At 35.7% G+C, this 19,233-nt stretch overlaps 1 protein-coding gene across 1 annotated transcript; it reads left to right on the top strand.

Moving 5' to 3' along the window:
• The first annotated feature begins 826 nt into the window (after positions 1 to 826).
• LOC123549675 (uncharacterized) lies at positions 827 to 13,983 on the top strand. The gene is made up of 5 exons (XM_045337949.2): positions 827 to 962; positions 2,966 to 3,083; positions 4,335 to 4,558; positions 9,560 to 10,413; positions 11,863 to 13,983. Exons 2-5 carry the CDS (start codon positions 2,966 to 2,968, stop codon positions 13,364 to 13,366), a joined length of 2,700 nt encoding a protein of 899 aa, XP_045193884.2. The 5' UTR covers positions 827 to 962; the 3' UTR covers positions 13,367 to 13,983.
• Positions 13,984 to 19,233: the final 5,250 nt, after the last annotated feature.

The following is a 19,233-nucleotide window of genomic DNA, read 5'->3' as shown; positions in this document are numbered from 1 at the left end:
AAAAGGTTTTGAAAAAAACGGACTTTTTCCCTACGGAAAAAGTCGGAAAAAACAGCTGATATCCAAATTAGCAGACGAAGGAAAAAGATAATATTTTCTATTTGAAAAGCTTTCGATGTGTCAAATTTCTTTTCAAAAAGTTTTTTTTGCAGTTTTTTACCCAAATAAAAATTTATTAAACCTTTTTCCCTTTTTGTACGGCTAAAATTTTAAGCAAAAAATTTTCAAGTTCAGCAAAATTTTTCCGACGGTGAGAAAAATTTTTTATATCTTTTTTGTAATATTTGTTGGCTTCAAGGGGGGCACAAACCCGGGTTTTCCCTAGTTTCCCCTTTTTCAAAAGGTGTGGAGAAAAAATTTTACCAACGGTGCTGTGTAAGAAATATCCCCATCACCGGGCGACAAAACGACAATTTTGGGCAATGCGGATTTTATAATTCTCGCAACTATTTTTGGATTTCAATTTCACGATGGAGTTTTAAAAAAGCAAGCGACAATTAGCGAAAATTTTCCCCCTCTTAACCTCGGAGGATTTTTTAAAACTCGCAGTAAGTTGTTTTCGGCAAAGGGGACAAAAGCGAAAAATTTTCGCGTTGTGGTGTTGGCGAGGCGACAATTTAAGTGGCCGAAAAGGTTTGTAGATTTCACTAGTATACTATGTCAACGATAACCGGGTCATAATATATTATACTGATGGTAAGAATATTTCAAGTATTTTCTGCCACCGCTACCCGCCCCAACTTTGAAATCGCCTCTACGCCACCGTGTTCCATTGTCACTTAGTAATGAGTCATTAACTCGGGCGAAGTTACCATAACATAATCATGTTTGGTTTACCTCTCTTCTAACGCGTACTTGTTTAAATATAGATTGGTTTTTACGCAACTGTTACTAATTTTAGATATTATTATCATATGCATAGATGAAATGGTGATTTACTAACTTACTGAGGGAACACAAAGGTAGGTGATATTTTCACTTATTTTTCTACTTGTCGATGTAAAAATATATGTTAAATGTACATGCTGAGAATTAGATTTTCTAATTTTTATCACACTGATAAACTTAAAATGTGTAGGCCTACGTATGTATAGATCTTGGCAATACAGAGACATACAAAATGGTTTAACAAAATAATTATTTTGGGACACTGGTTCAGCTCATGCATGCTTAATTTCCAAGTTGCCGAGTACAATATACGGCGTAAATTAATGTATGTAATGACCTGTCAGGTGTTCCAGATGTTTTTCCTATAGGGAAATAGTAGGCTATTTATATATAGATATTTTTCACTCTTATAATGCTCATTTTTCATATCGATTACACTACAATAGTGTATAGGTTATAGGAAAAAGATGTTTCCTTTTGTGAAGAAAGCACCAAACTTTTTATGTAACTATTTTGAGGTATGCTGAATCCAAAAAAAGGAGGAGACACGCAGTTGTCGCTAACCCCAATTAGCTTAAAATGAGGCCCCAGAAAGGGACCCATATTTTAATCATTTTAATCATATATTTTTGAAAACAATGTCCAAAAGGTTAATTTATATGGGGTACCGACAGTTTGATTAGTCTAGTATGAATATTTTATTAGGCATTCAAAGGAGAAGCTAAAGAAGGGTTATTTTGTGTTTTTCTTGTAATTCAATATCTAATTTAAATTCCTGTAAAACGTATTATACAAAACATAATTTTATATGTTTTTCAAGACAATTATAATGACTTCAAGCTAAAGCAGACCACCATCCTAATGCTTTATTATAACAAAAGAAAATGGTATGTGAACTAAATGTATTGTTGTATTTATTATTGCTAAATTATACTATATTCAACTATATTAATTGATTTAAATTTGATTCAGATTTCAAGTTTTAGAATCAGCCTAAATTCCGCTTTCTTGAAAAGAGCACCTTTGACGTATGATGATTTAACCTTTGTACGGTTTAAACAAATGACCTTCCTATTGATCTGACAACACCTTTACCTCTAGACGGTCTCTCCCAATGAATCCCTCCACAGAGCTTATAATTATAAACATTTCTAAAGTGCAGTGATTTACTGCAGACACCCCAAGAACGCAAATAGTTACATATAATGATTTGTTACAGATGAAAATATGATATAGAAATAAAGAATGTCATGCAAAATAAAGTTAGATGTAAGTCTTTGAAGATTAAGATTAATCTATCAGTTTATAAACAATGTCTCCTTAAAATATACTGAGCTACAGTTATCTTGCATATTAAGCCTTTTGACAAATAACGAAATAGTGTATTTTCTGTCTTAGGTTCCAAATCGGCCTTTATAATAATATCATGTATCTAATAAAGAAATGATCCTACAGAACAATGTACTTGTGGGTCAGAGTTGAGTATGCATCTCGGTATAGCTGATAGAATAGTAAAATCTGATTACCTCCCTTTTTAGTATGTATCTTGAGAAATAAGAGTATTTTGGAGTAAACTTTGTATATTTGACAATACCAAATGGTTGTCTGTCTATGCTAGTGATATGTTATCCATGTTTAGATCATATGAAACATTACTATATAGATAAATTTCAATTTAAAGGAATTTGTTTTCAAGACATTTTTACCTCCATTTTTTAAATTGATTTTAAAGGATGTTCCAGGGCAGATACAGCGTGTCTCCTCTTCTTGAAGGATTTTGATTACCTTAAAGCTTTCTTCACAAACGGGAACATCATTGCAATTTTTTGTTCTATATCTTACTCGCTAAAAGAGAAAACCAAGGGATAGTGCTGGTAGTTTTGAGTCAAGTAACAAAAATCCATTATTTGATTTGCAACTGAGGGCTATATAATTTTTATTTTGTTTACATTGTTAATTTAAGCCACAACCACTACATTACCTTTATTCAGGCAAATTTATGTTCCAACACAAAAATTGTACATCTTCTTTTCTTTGTAATAGCTATGAATATCTAAATGTGTCTTTCTATATTTAGATGAGTTCGAGTGTTTCGACAAATGTGTACGAGTGTCCCTCCTGGGAAGTGTATCCTAGGATATATTATTTCTACAGACGATACACAGATCTTTTGACGAGATACAAAAGAGTGACAGGTAATGTAATTTTGAAAATATTGCAAAGATACGCTTTTAAAATGTCACTGTCTATATATTTATTTATTTTGTTGGGTTTAACGTCGCACTGACACATTTATAGGTCATATGGCGACTTTTCAGCTTTGATGGTGGAGGAAGACCCCGGGTGCCCCTCCGTGCATTATTTCATCACGAGCGGGCACCTGGGTAGAACCACCGACCTTCCGTAAGCCAGCTGGATGACTTCCTCTCATGAAGAATTCAACGCCCCGAGTGAGGCTCGAACCCACATCGATGAGGGGCAAGTGATTTGAAGTCAGCGACCTTAACCACTCGACCACGGAGCTCCCCCTGCCCCCGCCTGTCTATATATAGATGCAATGGGGGTGGGGGGGGTATATTAAATTCTGATGACTATTTATTTATTTGTTTATCATAGTTATTATTAATAAACTATCATTGTGTTTATAAGTACCGCACAGTATTATGGCGTTTTTATTTTTAGCAACATGTAAATAAAAAATCAGTATTCAGCAATCTCTTTTAAAAGGAAAAATATTGAATGTAAGAATGATAGTCGGCTTGATGGCGCAGTAGGTTGAGTGGATAGACAAGTAATCACTTTGTAGTGATAGTTTTGACGGTTCGAACCTTAATTGCATCCGTCATTTGTTTTATTTTGCATTCAATTTATATACTTTGTGTAAGTTTATTTTTCGCTGATTTCTAATTTATTCATGAACGCCTAAAACAGTGGATCATATTAAAGACGAAGCATATCTAAACATGATTACGTATTAACAATGACATATACAAGTTAGTGAACAAAGTAAATACTAGATTAACAAAATTTTGTTGTTTTCGTTGAATCCAATTGAAAAAAGGAAATTAAATACAGTTTTCAAAATACTTTTTTACGGGCCCGGGAATCGAACTCCCGACGAAAAAGTATAGGACGGATACCAATACCGCTCGGCCAACGAGGAATTACTATCTGCAACGTAAACGTTGTGTATTGACTTAAATTTATGCTATTGTTTTGTTTGTTTACATTTCAAAGCGCCTTATTACTGTGCGATACCTATACATGTTTAATATAGGTTTAATTCGTAATAATCGATAATTATCTCCGAGCCATTCTCCCCCTGTTACAAAGGATAATTCTTTTAGTATAAATATGATGGCTGTGAAAAATCTTCCAAAAGTGTTTCCCTGCTGGAAGTTATACGGTGTATTAATTCTTATTCCTTTTGTCTTCTTTTTGATCAGGGTTGCTTCCAAAATGTTTACATGACGACAGGATAGTCTCTCAACTTGACAAAATACGAGATTATTTCGACAGCGGTGTTAGGTTGAACGTGATTGGAAAAGAAGTGGGTTTAAAAGATTTAGTGTTCTCTATACCAGACAAAAGTGTTTCAAGGGGATCTCCCAGGGTTGTAGTCTTCATATGTCATACTGACATTCGAACCCTTGATCTCGAAGGACTTGAGGTAAGACGGAATAACGTGATTCAGTAATGTTTTCATAAAACGCGGAATGATTCAAGAACGTACCTATCATATAATTACGCAATTTTTGCACATCTTACGGACTTACCTGTTTATGTCTTATGAACTTTCAGAATTACACATATGATGACTCCCTATATTTCTGTAGAGTGTCAGTAGATTTTTCAGGTCAGGTTATTTAATAATAAGTCTCGATATTTTATATGATGAACTGACTCAAACAATCCAAAACATATAGTGTTTACTAGGTTTATAATGAATTGTCCTCCGCCCTTTTCGAAGATCCAGTGAAAAAGTAGTTTTTATGCAAGAATTCTTGTTTAAACGGCAATGACGTTCTTTACTTGTTTATTGACACTCCTAAGCCTATGTTGGTACTAGGACTACACCCTCGTGCAATATAGATTTAGTCGTGCTAATAGACATTTACGGATTAAGTCTACGTGGACTGTGGACACCTAAGGCGATAGATTTTTCAAGGGGACCGTCTCAACATAGTTTAATTATATTATGTGCGATATGAAAAAGAGTTTATAACGGCAATAGGGTTTGAGTTATTATATCATCTCTATGCGGTAGGTGATATAAAATTTGAATCTGCCTGTTTTTAGCTCGACTTTCCGAAGAAAAAGTAGAGCTATTGCATTCGCTCCGGCGTCGGCGTCTCCGTTGGTTAAAATGTTTGATAAATTCTAATATCTCTGTTACTGTCAAAGCTATTGACTTGAAACTTAAAATACTTATTTACTATCAAAGTATAATACACAAGGAAGAACAATCCCCATAACTCTGATTGAATTTTTACAGAATTATGCCCCTTTCTAATTTAGCATTTTTGGTTATAGCTTTTGATAAAGTCAAATATCTCTGTTACTATCAAAGCTATTGACTTGAAACTTATAATAGTTATTTACTATCGAAGTCTACACCAGGAAAAATAATCCCCATAACTCGGATTGAATTTTGATAGAATTATGCCCCTTTTAACTTAGAATTTATGGTTAAGGTTTTTGATAAAGTCAAATATCTCTGTTACTATCAAAGCTATTGACTTGAAACTTAAAATAATTATTTACTATCGAAGTCCACACCGGGAAAAATAATCTGCGTTACTCTGATTTGAATTTTGATAGAATTATGCCCCTTTTTAACTTAGAATTTTTGGTTAAAATTTTTGATAAAGTCAAATATCTCTGTTACTATCAAAGCTATTGACTTGAAACTTAAAATACTAAATTACTATAAACGTCTTCACCAGGAGAAATAATCCCTATAACTCTGATTTGAATTTTGACAGAATCATGCCCCTTTTTAACTTAGAATTTTTGGTTAAAGTTCTTGATAAAGTCAAATATATCTGTTACTACCAAAGCTATTGACCTGAAACTTAAAATACTTATTTACTATCAAAGTCTACACCGGGAGAAACAATCCCTATAACTCTGATTTGAATTTTGACAGAATAATGCCCCCTTTTAAATTAGAATTTTTGGTTAAAGTTTTTGATAAAATCAAATGTCTCTGTTACTATCAAAGCTATTGACTTTAAACTTAAAATAGTTATTTACTATCGAAGTCTACACCAGGAAAAACAATCCTCATAACTGTGATTTGAATTTTGACTGAGTTATGTACCTTTTTAACTTAGAATTTTTGGTAAATGTTTTTTATATTTTTTTAGCTCACCAGAGCACAAAGTGCTCAGGGTGAGCTATTGTAATCGCTCACCGTCCGGCGTCCGTCCGTCGTCCGTCCGTCCGTCCACACTTTCCTTTAAACACATCTCCTCCTAAACCAACAGGCCAATTTTGATGAAACTTCACAGGGATGTTCCTTGGATGGTCTTCTTGAAACATTGTTCAAAGAATTGAATTCCATGCAGAACTCTGGTTGCCATGGCAACAGAAAGGAAAAACTTTAAAAATCTTCTTCTCAAAAACCAGACGCCCTAGAGCTTAGATATTTGGTGTGAAGCATTGCCTAGTGGACCTCTACCAAGTTTGTTCAAATCATGACCCCGGGATCAAAATTGACCCTGCCCTAGGGGTCAGTTGATTTTACATAGGAAAATCTTAAAAAATCTTCTTCTCAAAAACCAGAAGCCCTAGAGCTTAGATATTTGACATGTAGCATTGCCTAGAGGACCTCTACTAAAGTTGTTCAAATCATGACCCGGGGTCAAAATTGACCCCGCCCCAGGGGTCACTTGAGTTTACATAGGAAAATCTTCAAAAATTTTCTAAAAATAAACAGAAGGCCTAGAGCTTAGATATTTCACGTGTAGCATTGCCTAGTAGTCAAAATTGACCCTGCCCTAGGGGTCAGTTGATTTTACATAGGAAAATCTTAAAAAATCTTCTTCTCAAAAACCAGAAGCCCTAGAGCTTAGATATTTGACATGTAGCATTGCCTAGAGGACCTCTACTAAAGTTGTTCAAATCATGACCCCGGGGTCAAAATTGACCCCGCCCCAGGGGTTACTTGATTGTACATAGAAAAATCTTCAAATTTTTGTAAAAATAAACCAGAAGGCCTACAGCTTAGATATTTGACATGTAGCATTGCCTAATAGACCTCTACAAAATCTGTTCAAATCATGACCCCCGGGATCAAAATTGACCCCAGCCAAGGGGTCACTTGATTTACATAGGAAAATCTTCAAAAATTTTCTAAAAATAAACCAGAAGGCCTACAGCTTAGATATTTCACGTGTAGCATTGCGTAGTGGACCTCTACAAAAACTGTTCAAATCATGACCCCCGGGGTCAAAATTGACACCATCCCAGGGGTCACTTGATTTTACATAGGAAAATCTTCAAAAATTTTCTAAAAATAAACCAAAAGGCCTAGATCTTAGATATTTGACGTGTAGCATTGCCTAGTAGACTTCTACAAAAAAATTCAAATCATGACCCCCAGGATCAAATTGACCCCGCCCCATGGGGTCACTTGGTTTTACATAGGAAAATCTTCAAAAATTTTCTAAAAATAAACCAGACGGCCTAGATCTTAGATATTTGACGTGTAGCATTGCCTAGTAGACTTCTACAAAAAAATTCAAATCTGGACCCCCCAGGGTCAAATTTACCCAGCCCCAGGGGTTACTTGATTGTATATAGGGAAATCTTCATAAATTTGCTAAAAATAAATCAGAAGGCCTAGATCTTAGACATTTGATATGTTACATTGCCTAGTAGACTTCTACAAACTTTATTCCATTCATGACCCCCGGGGTAAACTTGGCCCCGCCCCAGGGGTTACTTGATTGTACATCAGAAAATCTTCCAAAAAAATTCAAAAAATCATCAGTTTGACATTTGAAACATGTAGCTCATATTACTCAGGTGAGCGATCCAGGGTCATCATGACCCTCTTTTTGTTGGATTTAACGTCGCACCGACACATGATAGGTCATATGGCGACTTTCCAGCTTTAATGGTGGAGGAAGACCCCAGGTGCCCCTCCGTGCATTATTTCATCAAGAGCGGGCACCTGGGTAGAACCACCGACCTTCCATAAGCCAGCTGGATGGCTTCCTCACATGAAGAATTCAACGCCCCGAGTGAGGCTCGAACCCACATCGATGAGGGGCAAGTGATTTGAAGTCAGTAACCTTAACCACTCGGCCACGGAGGCCCCCAAAGGTTTTGATAAAGTCAAATATCAGAGAATGGGAGCAAAATTTAAAGAATTTTACTGTTGAAGTCCAAAGGAAAATGACAACAAAGGGAAGAAATTCCCCGAAAAATTCTTAGTCCATTAAAATTATTAACAGGTACAGATGTGTCAAAATACACTTTAACTTTGCAGGTACCATCTATGTTGTACCAAAGAAAAGTGGTCTCGGTTTTTACCTACGGCTAATAATAAAAAAGTTACAAAATAACCTATTTCTAGTAACATAAAAGGGAAGTAATTCAATAAAAAATATTGTAAGTGAACAAAAAAAAAAAAGAATCTGTCAAATAAAAACAAGAGCACCGCAATGCAAAGCAACATAAACACAAAACAAAGTCATGTGACCTTTAACCTCTAAGTGTGACCTTTACCTTGAAGCGAGCTATGTGCTCTGCACGTCGTCTCAATGTGGTGAACATTTGTGCCAAGTTTTTTTTAAATCCTTCAAGCAGTTTAAGAGTTACACATCGCACTCGAAACAAAGTTATATGACCTTTGACCCCTAAGACGGACACACAGACAGACAGACGGTCAAACGAACACCAAAATACGTTCCTTTGGGCGTATAATAACAACAAATGAATGGAGACGCAAAACATTACGTTTTCTACAGTTTTCACAATGTTTTACCTGCTGACCTACATTTTGATCCCAGCTAACCCAGTTAAGACTTATTTTCATTTCGGACGACGACGACGATGGAATACGGATACATTGCGAACAGATAAGCTCATCTTTTCAACTTTGTCGCAGATGCGCAACTTATAATATTGAAGAACCTTTCGGAAAGTGTTATGACGCTAGATCAAATACTTTTTGCGATATGCATAACAAAACACCTCTCTGGCGAACAGACAGACGGACAGACAAATCCAGATCTTATCCTGTGCGGTAACATAATAAGCCAGACCTTACCATCATTATTGGAATGTTTTCCTACCACACATAAATTAAAATCATCATGTTGAGACGGTCCCCTTGAAAAATCGATCGTTTTAGGTGTTCACAGTCCACGTAGACTTAATTCGTAAATGTCTAATAACCACTTCAGACCCTCTGTTGCTATTTAATAAGGGTATGTGATTAAATAAATTAATCGATTATTAAGGACTTGTTATTATGTTTAAGTTTGAAATAGTTCATTAGTAATTATTCATATCAAAACCGATTTAGCTGTTCTCTACTAATAACTATTAAAGGCACATCATTGTCGTTTAAGAAGTGTTTATAGTTTTAGTCACTATTGTTGTATTGCTATCAGTTTGTGCAATTGTGTTTACATGGCATTTGAATCTCAATTTTCAGGACATAAATGCTTTGCTTCACACACTGACCGAAGACTTTCCAGCTGACTCAAGAAAGGAAAATGTCATATATATATCGTGTGGAATCGAAAAAAGTTTTAGTGACAAAGAGATTGAAGATTTCAAGTCAGTCGTTACAGATATTGCTAAACGGTTGGCGATACGGCATGAGAATATCTTGATTGGACCTGAAAAAAGCTGTCTAAAGACAAAGATATCAGACGAACTTGAAAAAATAATCATGGCAGGATTTCAGAAAATCAGTGCGTACCTACAGTCCTTTGATCTGGATGACAAAGAAAGCTCGTCTGAGAAAGATAACATTTTAGAGACCGACGTGGTTGTAAACGCGATCCGTGACTTTTTACGGAATCCTTATACAAACAGTGAAATCAACTTCATGATACATGAAGAGAAAGACGGTGAAAGATTTCTCGAGGAAGTCATTAAACATTTGTGTCGTGCCATTAAAAGTGCAGCTGTTAATCAATTAGCAAAGAAACACAAACTTCGACCGGGGATATGTAATGCATTTTTGCATGAAATACAATTCGAGGAGGCTTTAAGTTTATCGGTGTCGAAAAGCACACGCCATCACTTACGCAAACTAAATGATACCAACAAACGCTACTCATTCGACTTCCTGCTATATCCGCTTCAGTCGGATATGAAACCGGTTTTCGAAATGACAGACGGGAAACTTTCGGCTATGAGACGTCTTTCAATGACGATACGGCGACTGATTTTCGAGATAAATGGTTATTTGAAACAGTCTACTGTAATTTCAGAAAACCAGATAGACAGTGAGGACGTGCCAGTAAAAGTCCCAGAAAATCTGCGACGGGATATTTTAAAGTAAGTAATGAGCATTATCAATTGTACAATGCAACACGAATTTTGTTAAATTTTCATCGCCGTGCTAGCGGGATTTAGATATAAATGATCTTAATTAAACGAGTGTCTTTTTCATTGAATTGATTAAACGAGTTGAATGAAATATTAACATAAGTGGCCATGTGTAGCATTTTATCGTTTTTATTCAACGATTTGATAAATTCTATGGTGTAAGGTACAAATAATGTAAGATTCCTTTTATTACATCACGACGTCAACGTCGAAATGTTATTACATATACGTTAATATGTAAGAGAGTGATGTTCCGGAGTGATAATTGCCCTGGTAAGGGGATAATAGCCCGAGGTGTATTGCTAGATGGCAGTGACAGAGAGACCAAACCCATTTTGAATAGTTTTCAAATTATTGCTATTTTTGTTCTTTTTTTCTAAACAAGGTTAGGGTAATAACTTTTCAATTTCCGAAGGGAATGCAAAGACACTACATAACCGTAGGTTGCCACAAAGGAAATACTGAAGTACCATATCCTTATCTTTTGGTAGATCACCGGAAGTGACGGCATAACGACATTTATGCGGAAAGCTTAGAATAATGTTGTAGCCGTTATATGCGTTATACGGGTAGCATTATTGTTTCTTGAAGAGTTTTTTTTTTTGTATTGAAACTTGATAGGTTTTGATGATAAATAATTAAAAAATATAACGTAAAATTAGCAGCAATGTACTCCAAATAATAATTTGCGAATTATGAAAATTAAGCGTAAGGATCTATATATTTTACTTGGTCATTTGATTGAAACTGGGAAAATCTACAACTATGAAAAGTTACATTAGAGTCTATGTTGTGGAACATTTTCTATACGCGTTAATGTTAACTTAAGTGCCATTTTTCCATAGAAGCTCATTTGTAAAAATTGACCGGAGGACCGTTATTTTAAACTGGTCTAACGAAAAGTCATGAAACCTAGTACTCTTATATTTGTTTTGGTTGAATTCCCTTTGGGCTCAATGATGCTTCGCCAAAATTGGTTTAATTAAATTTTACATTTACATCATTTGTTTCAAACGTGCAGAATAGTCTTAAAATAATTCAGTATACACCCTTTTTACACAAAAATGTTCCGACAATAGCTTGGCAAGAAAGAAAACTTACAGAATCTTCTAAAACGATAGGCGATCATTTGAAGAAGTGAATGGTGCAATAAATGTAAATTAGCCCTGATTAAATGCCGTAGTAAATGTCTGATATATTTCATTAAAATATTTATGTAACTGGTGTACTGATTGAAATGTACTGATTATGTTTCATTTTTTCAAGTAATATATATTCGTTCACAAGCACAGATATTCATTTTTTTACTGAACTGTAACTTGTTTTACCTTCTTTGATTTTTTTCGTTGTGGTTTATCTCCTTTATTGGATTACTCATTATGAATATGTATTTCCTAGGATCAAAGGAGTGTATGGCCTTGGAACAGTTTATGGAAATCTTGAGATACACCTCGATGAAAAGGAGAAAGAAGCAATCGTAGATACAGAGAAGACCAGTAACGCAAACACTCTGTGTGATGGTGCGAAACGGACAAATGTATCAGACCAGCACTCGGAGGAAATGGAAATCGAAGCGGACGACTCAGAAAACCAACAAAAAGATCGAATTCAAGAAAATGATATCACAGATGTGAAATCTAAAATAGCAGTACAACTTCGGAACCACAACTTCCATTTTCCTTACAGTATAAGGTATATCCGAAGCAAAGCGAAGGAAATGAATGGCTCATTTGAACCCGGTGATACCTTGCACTGTCAGACTAAACAAAGAGGAACATTTACCAAGGGAACGTTGGGTACATTTTTGAATTCAACGGATGGAACACTTTATGGATTAACTTGTGCGCATGTTGTAGATGGTACTGTGAGAGTATTTGTACAAAAAGGAGGATACAATCCGTTAAGTATTTCTCAACATGTTGTCAAATCCGGTCACGACGAATGTCGACTTATTGATATAGCTGCCTTAAAAGTGATCCATACCTTGCAAGAAAGCAGTAAGAGTTCCTTAGAAAATAATGTTTGGCGCGTGACAAAAGCTAATCTAGAGCAGAATTCTCCAGTAAACTTAGTTGGCCGTTATGTCCATAAGTTTGGTGCAGAAACTGGTTTGACACAAGGAATAATAATGACTGTTGACTACAGTAAATATGGTCCAAAGGCTGAAGATTACATAGTGATCATAGACCCATTAGCAGCTAATAACTTGAAGGATCTAGAGGACATGGTCGGTTCATTTTGCGAATCCTTGTTAGTGTCTTTACCTCAGGATGGAACCAGACAACAGAATGAAGACAGTGATGCAAACATGGAAGCACCTGTAGTACCTTCCAATGAAACAAGTGAAGAAGGAGCTGAAGCTGAAGCTGAAGCTTGTGCGTCCGATAAAAAAGTAGAGTGTATAAAGTCAAGAAAAAGAAAATTCGAAAACGAAGATACTGCAACACAATTAGAAAGTACGCTCAATGCTGAAGCTTCATGTGCTCATATTAACAATGAAAATCAAGGTATTGCAGATGCAGATAAAGTTATGGTTGCTGGCAACAGGATCTTGTGTTCTAGGAATACAAATACGGATGTTGATACTACTTCTGATATATACATGAGGTGTCCACAAGATACACAGGAATGCACGAATGTTAAGTTGTATGTCAGATACATGAATGAATCTGATTTAGATCAATACAGAAACGATGCAGTTAATGTCTTTGCTAAAGCGGGCGATAGTGGGTCAGCTATTTGTACACAAAATCTCTCTCCTCAAAGCCCGACATACTCAGCTATAGCGATGCTTTCGGCCGGTGATTTGGATATTGAAGGACACTCTGGCAAAAAAGCATTATCTTTTATGTTTAAAGATGGACTGAAAAAATTGCATGAACACTGCCAAATAGAATTTTGATTGCTTTGTATTATAACACTTGAAGCCAGCCTGTTTGTGTGCATGTAAGTAAAGCACGTAAGAGAGAGATAGAGAGAGAGAGAGAGAGAGAGAGAGATAGTAGGGGCGGTTAGTAGTTAGAGAGAGATCCTGTTTGAACGATTGGGTACATATAATTTCAAGATAAGACCCGTGACTTTTGTTTCCAAAATGACTTCACGTACTTTTATCAGTATCATTGGGCGTTTGATATAAATGGTGTTTTACTTTAAGTTTAGAAGTTTAAGAGTTTAACTTTGAATCATAGTATCATATAGTTTCATTTTGTGTTTCATCTCATCCATCATGCTATCAAAACAGGAAGATATATGGTACGGTCAAAATTTGTTCAAAAGTAGTAAGGGAAACGATGCATAGCTCCGCGCTTGTAATATTATCATTCCATTTAAATTTGTCTTGAAAAGTATTGTTCAAAATACAATTGAGAGAAGGCATAAAAATCATAATTTTAACACGTCCAAAACATTGTGGAATGATACTTATTTCACTTGGGTATTGATTACAATTTGCTCGGACTTTATCATAGACTCCCTGTGTAAAATCTCAAACTTTTAACTAAAATAAAGGTATTAAATCGATATAGTATTTCAATGAAACTTCAAAGTTTTGTTGTTTATAGCATCATCTGGGGGCATGTGCAGTAAAAAATCTTAATTTGATTTCTAAAACAGTGTGATATTTATTTGTAAGGTCACAATATATTCTTTGCAAATATACTTGTTTATACCCAAGTGGAAACCGGCAGGTACTCGAAAATGCAGCTCCCTGATTGGTCAGTTAAAACCCCTAATGTACTGTGATGTCATGATAAAGGTATGCATATTTGATAAAGTAAGCAACTAATATTGGAATTGATTCGCATTTTACTATTTACAATTTGCATTTTATTTGCCACAAAAAAAACACCGAAACACATTGAATTTTGTATTTGATTAAAAAGTGGAACATTTACCACAATGTTATTACTTGTGTTAATACAGAACTCTGATTGCCACGGCAACTGAAATGAAAAACGTTAAGACATCTCCTAAGAAACAACTGATCTAATTTAAGAATAATTTCACAGAAGAATTTCTTGGGTGACACTCTACCTTTTGTTAGTTCATTCTTTTTCGCCAAAACAAAACGAAGAAATATTGCTACTAGAGAATGAGGCAGGCTTTACCTATCAAGCTATATTAAACACTTAAAGAATATTTTTCTCAGACACTGCCGGCCTAATTTCCAAATAATTTTACAGAAATGTTCGTTCGGTGACTGTCAGCCAGATTCTTTCCAAATAATCCGCCAAGTTATAGGCATAACCTCCAGGAGAGAGAGGGTGTTTGCTCGGCAGGTTTAACTTATAACGCTACCTCTAAACTAAACTGTGAGAAATGTCTTTCAGGCGGCTTGAAAGGCGATTTCAGAATAGTTTCGATGGACTGTTTTATTTGTAAGCCATACACCAAATTCCTTCAAATCTTTCCCTTTTCTTTAAAACTCGCGGCAGGCAGCCAGAGTACGGGATTAATTTTATTTTTTTTATGGTCATGGTATATATAACTGGTCTAAATTTTTAAACAATTTCATATGAATGTTCAAACTGAGTGTTATTGTTCCAAATCCTTTTAGATCATTTTTGCTTCGAATAAAACACAACTTAGGTTGTGCTTACATTACAATAGTGTAATATGTTAGAAACGGCTGGACACATTTCAAAACAATTATAAGACTTTCTACCATCTTCTATCATTCATTCCGCTGCGTTAAAAAACTTACCTGCCAGTGCGAGCGTGTGTATGTCTGCTTCAAACGCCTTTAGCAAAAGCATGCAAAATTTTCTTTCAGAAACTGCTAAGCTGGTTTCAAAATATACGAGAGGGGTGGGGGTCATATAAAATACGTAGACTTCTCCCATAACATTAAAAAAGTAGTTAACGAAGGCGCATTAAATTTGTATCATTTTGAAAATTGCTTGCTTCAGATATACACTTTGAAACTGTTACCTTGCATAATAATGGTTTTGTGATCATCTGTTTAATCAAGGGGTAAACATTCCCGTTCACATCGTCGATGTCTTCATGACGTCAACTCTGTGATCAATTTTGTTATTTTTCAGTCTGTAAAACTATACTGCAAAACGTTTCTTATTAATGAACAGAGCGTCTTTTAAAGGTCCAGAATATTTATTTTCAGTAATATATCTATTTCTGTTAACGTAAACATTGCATAGAAATGATCCATGTAAATAATAAACTTTCTGTGGAAATCATAAAACAAGCTTTTCATTTGTGTTATAAGCTTTATCAAGTTATGAAACTCTAGTCTTCTTCAGTAATTGGTGTTCTTCTGAGTTCTTTGGATTGTGATATATTTTGCTCAGATTTCTAGATGTTTTAGTAGTGTCATTTTATGTTAGTACACAAGTGACTTACCCTGGATAAACAGTTATTTATTTCGATCGGCCGACAGACATTAAAATTTCGTAAGAATTAGCCGCTTTAATGTTATAGAATAGATTTATTGAATTGTATGGAATGCGGGTATGGACATGCCAGTTGCTGCTTGCTACTTGCTACTTGCCAGTGGCTAGTTTACATGAAATAGATGTAAAATATGCTCGTTTACAGTCTTATCTTGTCTCTACCCCCTCCCCCGTAATTGTAATCAGTATTTTATATCACCAAAAAGATACAAAACATGTCTGACATATGCCTGTCGAAAGCTGCAAGATTCAGATTCTGATCATTCAAGATAGCAACTGACAACTAGCAAGTAGCAACTGGCAATTTGCAAGTATCAATTGGCATGTAGCAACTAGCATGAAGCAAGTGGCAATTAGCAATTGGCAAGTAGCAACTAGCAGCTGGCATTAGATATTCATGTAATTTGTTTTACATTAAATCTCAGACTGGGCCGATGGGGCATTACTATGGTTGTTCAATAACCTCTGATTATGTATTAGGTGACGTCATACTTTTGTTATAAGTACAGTTACTATGGGAAATACTACTGATGGTACCAGTTATTTTAAATCGCACATAACTGAACGAGGTTGTAGAATCAGTCTACATATCTACTGAACACCCCTCGTATTGACAGAAACGCTGCGGATGGCCGTCAGCGAATCTTTTGTTTCAGTAAAGAAATATGATCGCCAGAGAGTGGTCAGCAGTAATGTTCACAGCATTCTAACATTTACGGTGACTTGATAAAAGGCATGTCTGCCAAACATTATTCAAAGTGCGAATTCACGTGACATTTCGCGAGTACATAGAAAACTTTCACTTAATATTATATAATCAACATATATCGTTTTTATACTGCAAAATTGAAAAAGTGACAATAAGGCAACCATTGCATATTGCATGGAGAAAATGCCCAGTTTGAAATTTTCTAAAACATCTGTGGATATAGCACATGGGCTTTTACTATTGTACTTGGTAAGTTTAAATTGTAGACTATTAATCACTCAATGCAATGATACGAAACAATGTTGAATATGGCGGATTCTAACCAATCACGTATTAGACTAGCCGCATAGGAAATATAATTAATTAAATTTAATTTTATCAAAGTTTGTATGAAGCAGGTTTCTCCTTATACCATTCGTTCCAGAAGGAATGCCTTTTTCAGTGCAGATATATTTAAGAAAATGACTTATTTTTTTGTGTAAACGATGTATATGCAAGACAGAGGATTCAGTCTCTTATAGACTGGTCTCAGTCCTTACATTTGCCAGTCATAGTCTCTTTTTAGCTCACCTGAGCATAAAGTGCTCAGGGTGAGGTATTGTGATCGCTCACCGTCCGGCGTCCGTCCGTCCGTCCGTCTGTTGTACGTCCGTCCGTCGTCCGTCCACACTATCCTTTAAACAACATCTCCTCCTAAACCAACAGGCCAATTTTGATGAAACTTCACAGGAATGTTCCTTGGATGGTCTTCTTTAAAAATTGTTCAAAGAATTGAATTCCATGCAGACCTCTAGTTGCCATGGCAACCGAAGGGAAAAACTTTAAAAATCTTCTTCTTAAAAACCAGAAGCCTAGAGCTTAGATATTTGGTGTGAAGCATTGCCTAGTGGACCTCTACCAAGTTTGTTCAAATCATGACCCCGGGGTCAAAATTGACCCCGCCCCAGGGATCACTTGATTTTACATAGATTTCTATAGGAAAATCTTCAAAAAAAAAATTAAAAATAAACCAGAAGGCATAGAGCTTAGATATTTGACATGTAGCATTGCCTAGTGGACATCTACAACATTTGTTCAAATCATGACCCCCGGAGTCAAAATTGACCCCGCCACAGGGGTCACTTGATTTTATACAGGAAAATCTTCAAAATTTTTCTAAAAATAAACCAGTAGGCCTAGATCTTAGATATTTGACATGTAGCATTGCCTAATAGACTTCTACAAAAAAGTTTCAAATCATGACTCCCGGGGACAAACTGACCCCGTCCCATGGGGTTATTTGATTGTACATAGAAAAATCTTCAAATTTTTCTAAAAATAAACCAGAATGCCTAGAGCTTAGATATTTGACATGTAGCATTGCCTAGTGGACCTCTACAAAATTTGTTCAAATCATGACCCCCGGGATCAAATTGACCCCGTCCCATGGGGTTACTTGATTGTATATAGAAAAATCTTCAAAATTTTCTAAAGATAAACCAGAAGGCCTAGAGCTTAGATATTTGACATGTAGCATTGCCTGGTGGACCTCTACAAAATTTGTTCAAATCATGACCCCCGGGGTCAAAATTGACCCCCGCCCCAGGGGTCACTTGATTTTATATAGGAAAATCTTAGATATTTGATATGTAGCATTGCCTATTAGACTTCTACAAAATTTGTTCAAATCATGACCCCCGGGATCAATTGACCCCAGTGTTTTAATCCGCTTTCTGGTGATTCTACTTCATCTGTGATTTAGAGAAAATTTTATACATTAGCACCAATACTTGAATAGTCATACGTTTTCGTTATTCTAATTACAAGCCACACGATGTGAAAAATCTTGCGACCGCCATCCAGGGGCATTGTCCAATAAACCTTCGTTGGCACCTCTGACCGTTATGCTATGACTTGCCATCTTGATAATAATCAAGCAATTGTTTGTTGTTAACGCTTCACTTGGACTTAACATTGTAAACAAGGCCTTCGTGGCCGAGCGCTTGATGTCGTCTACTTCAAATAAATTGCATAATGCTTATGTGGGTTCAAGCCTTGCTTGAGAAGTAGTTATTCGTATGGGAAAGCCATCAAGCTGACGTCTGTAGGGTCGTGGTTCTACCTAGGTGACTTTAATCCTTTCCGAAAAGTAAATTAACCATTTACACCAACTGTGCCGACTTTATATTTCTTATCCCGGCGAATACAGTAGTGGGTGCCTTTCTTTAACTTGATTTTATTCCATATATGCTCTATAAGGCAAGTAGCGGCTGTTTGCCTATGACGAGGTTACCCTATCACCGGGGCCTGAAACATATATTCCGTGGTTAAATATGTGTGTAAGTGTAGTACGTGCCGTTGGATCTGGACCAGTTATGTACACTATATCATTTGTGCTTGTACGTTTATGGACTTACTCAGTCCTGAGCTTTTAAAAGCACCATTAATTGTAAATGTGAGTGACATATTCGACTGTCAATTGAGATTTAGCAGAATGGCACATCCTTGGAGTTGAACAAAAATATTTTAATATACTGCACCATCGGTGCTTGGAAACTTGACAGTTCTTATTTCCGCTAACAAAACGGTATTACAGGGATATCAGTCGCTTTCAATTTAATAGATCATTAAACCAAATGTTGATGGCCTCGTATATGACCTGTTCATTTAGTT

The sequence above is a fragment of the Mercenaria mercenaria genome, chromosome 6, assembly GCF_021730395.1.
Source record: "Mercenaria mercenaria strain notata chromosome 6, MADL_Memer_1, whole genome shotgun sequence".
Lineage (NCBI taxonomy): Eukaryota > Metazoa > Mollusca > Bivalvia > Venerida > Veneridae > Mercenaria > Mercenaria mercenaria.
This window is presented reverse-complemented; position numbering and strand designations above follow the sequence as displayed.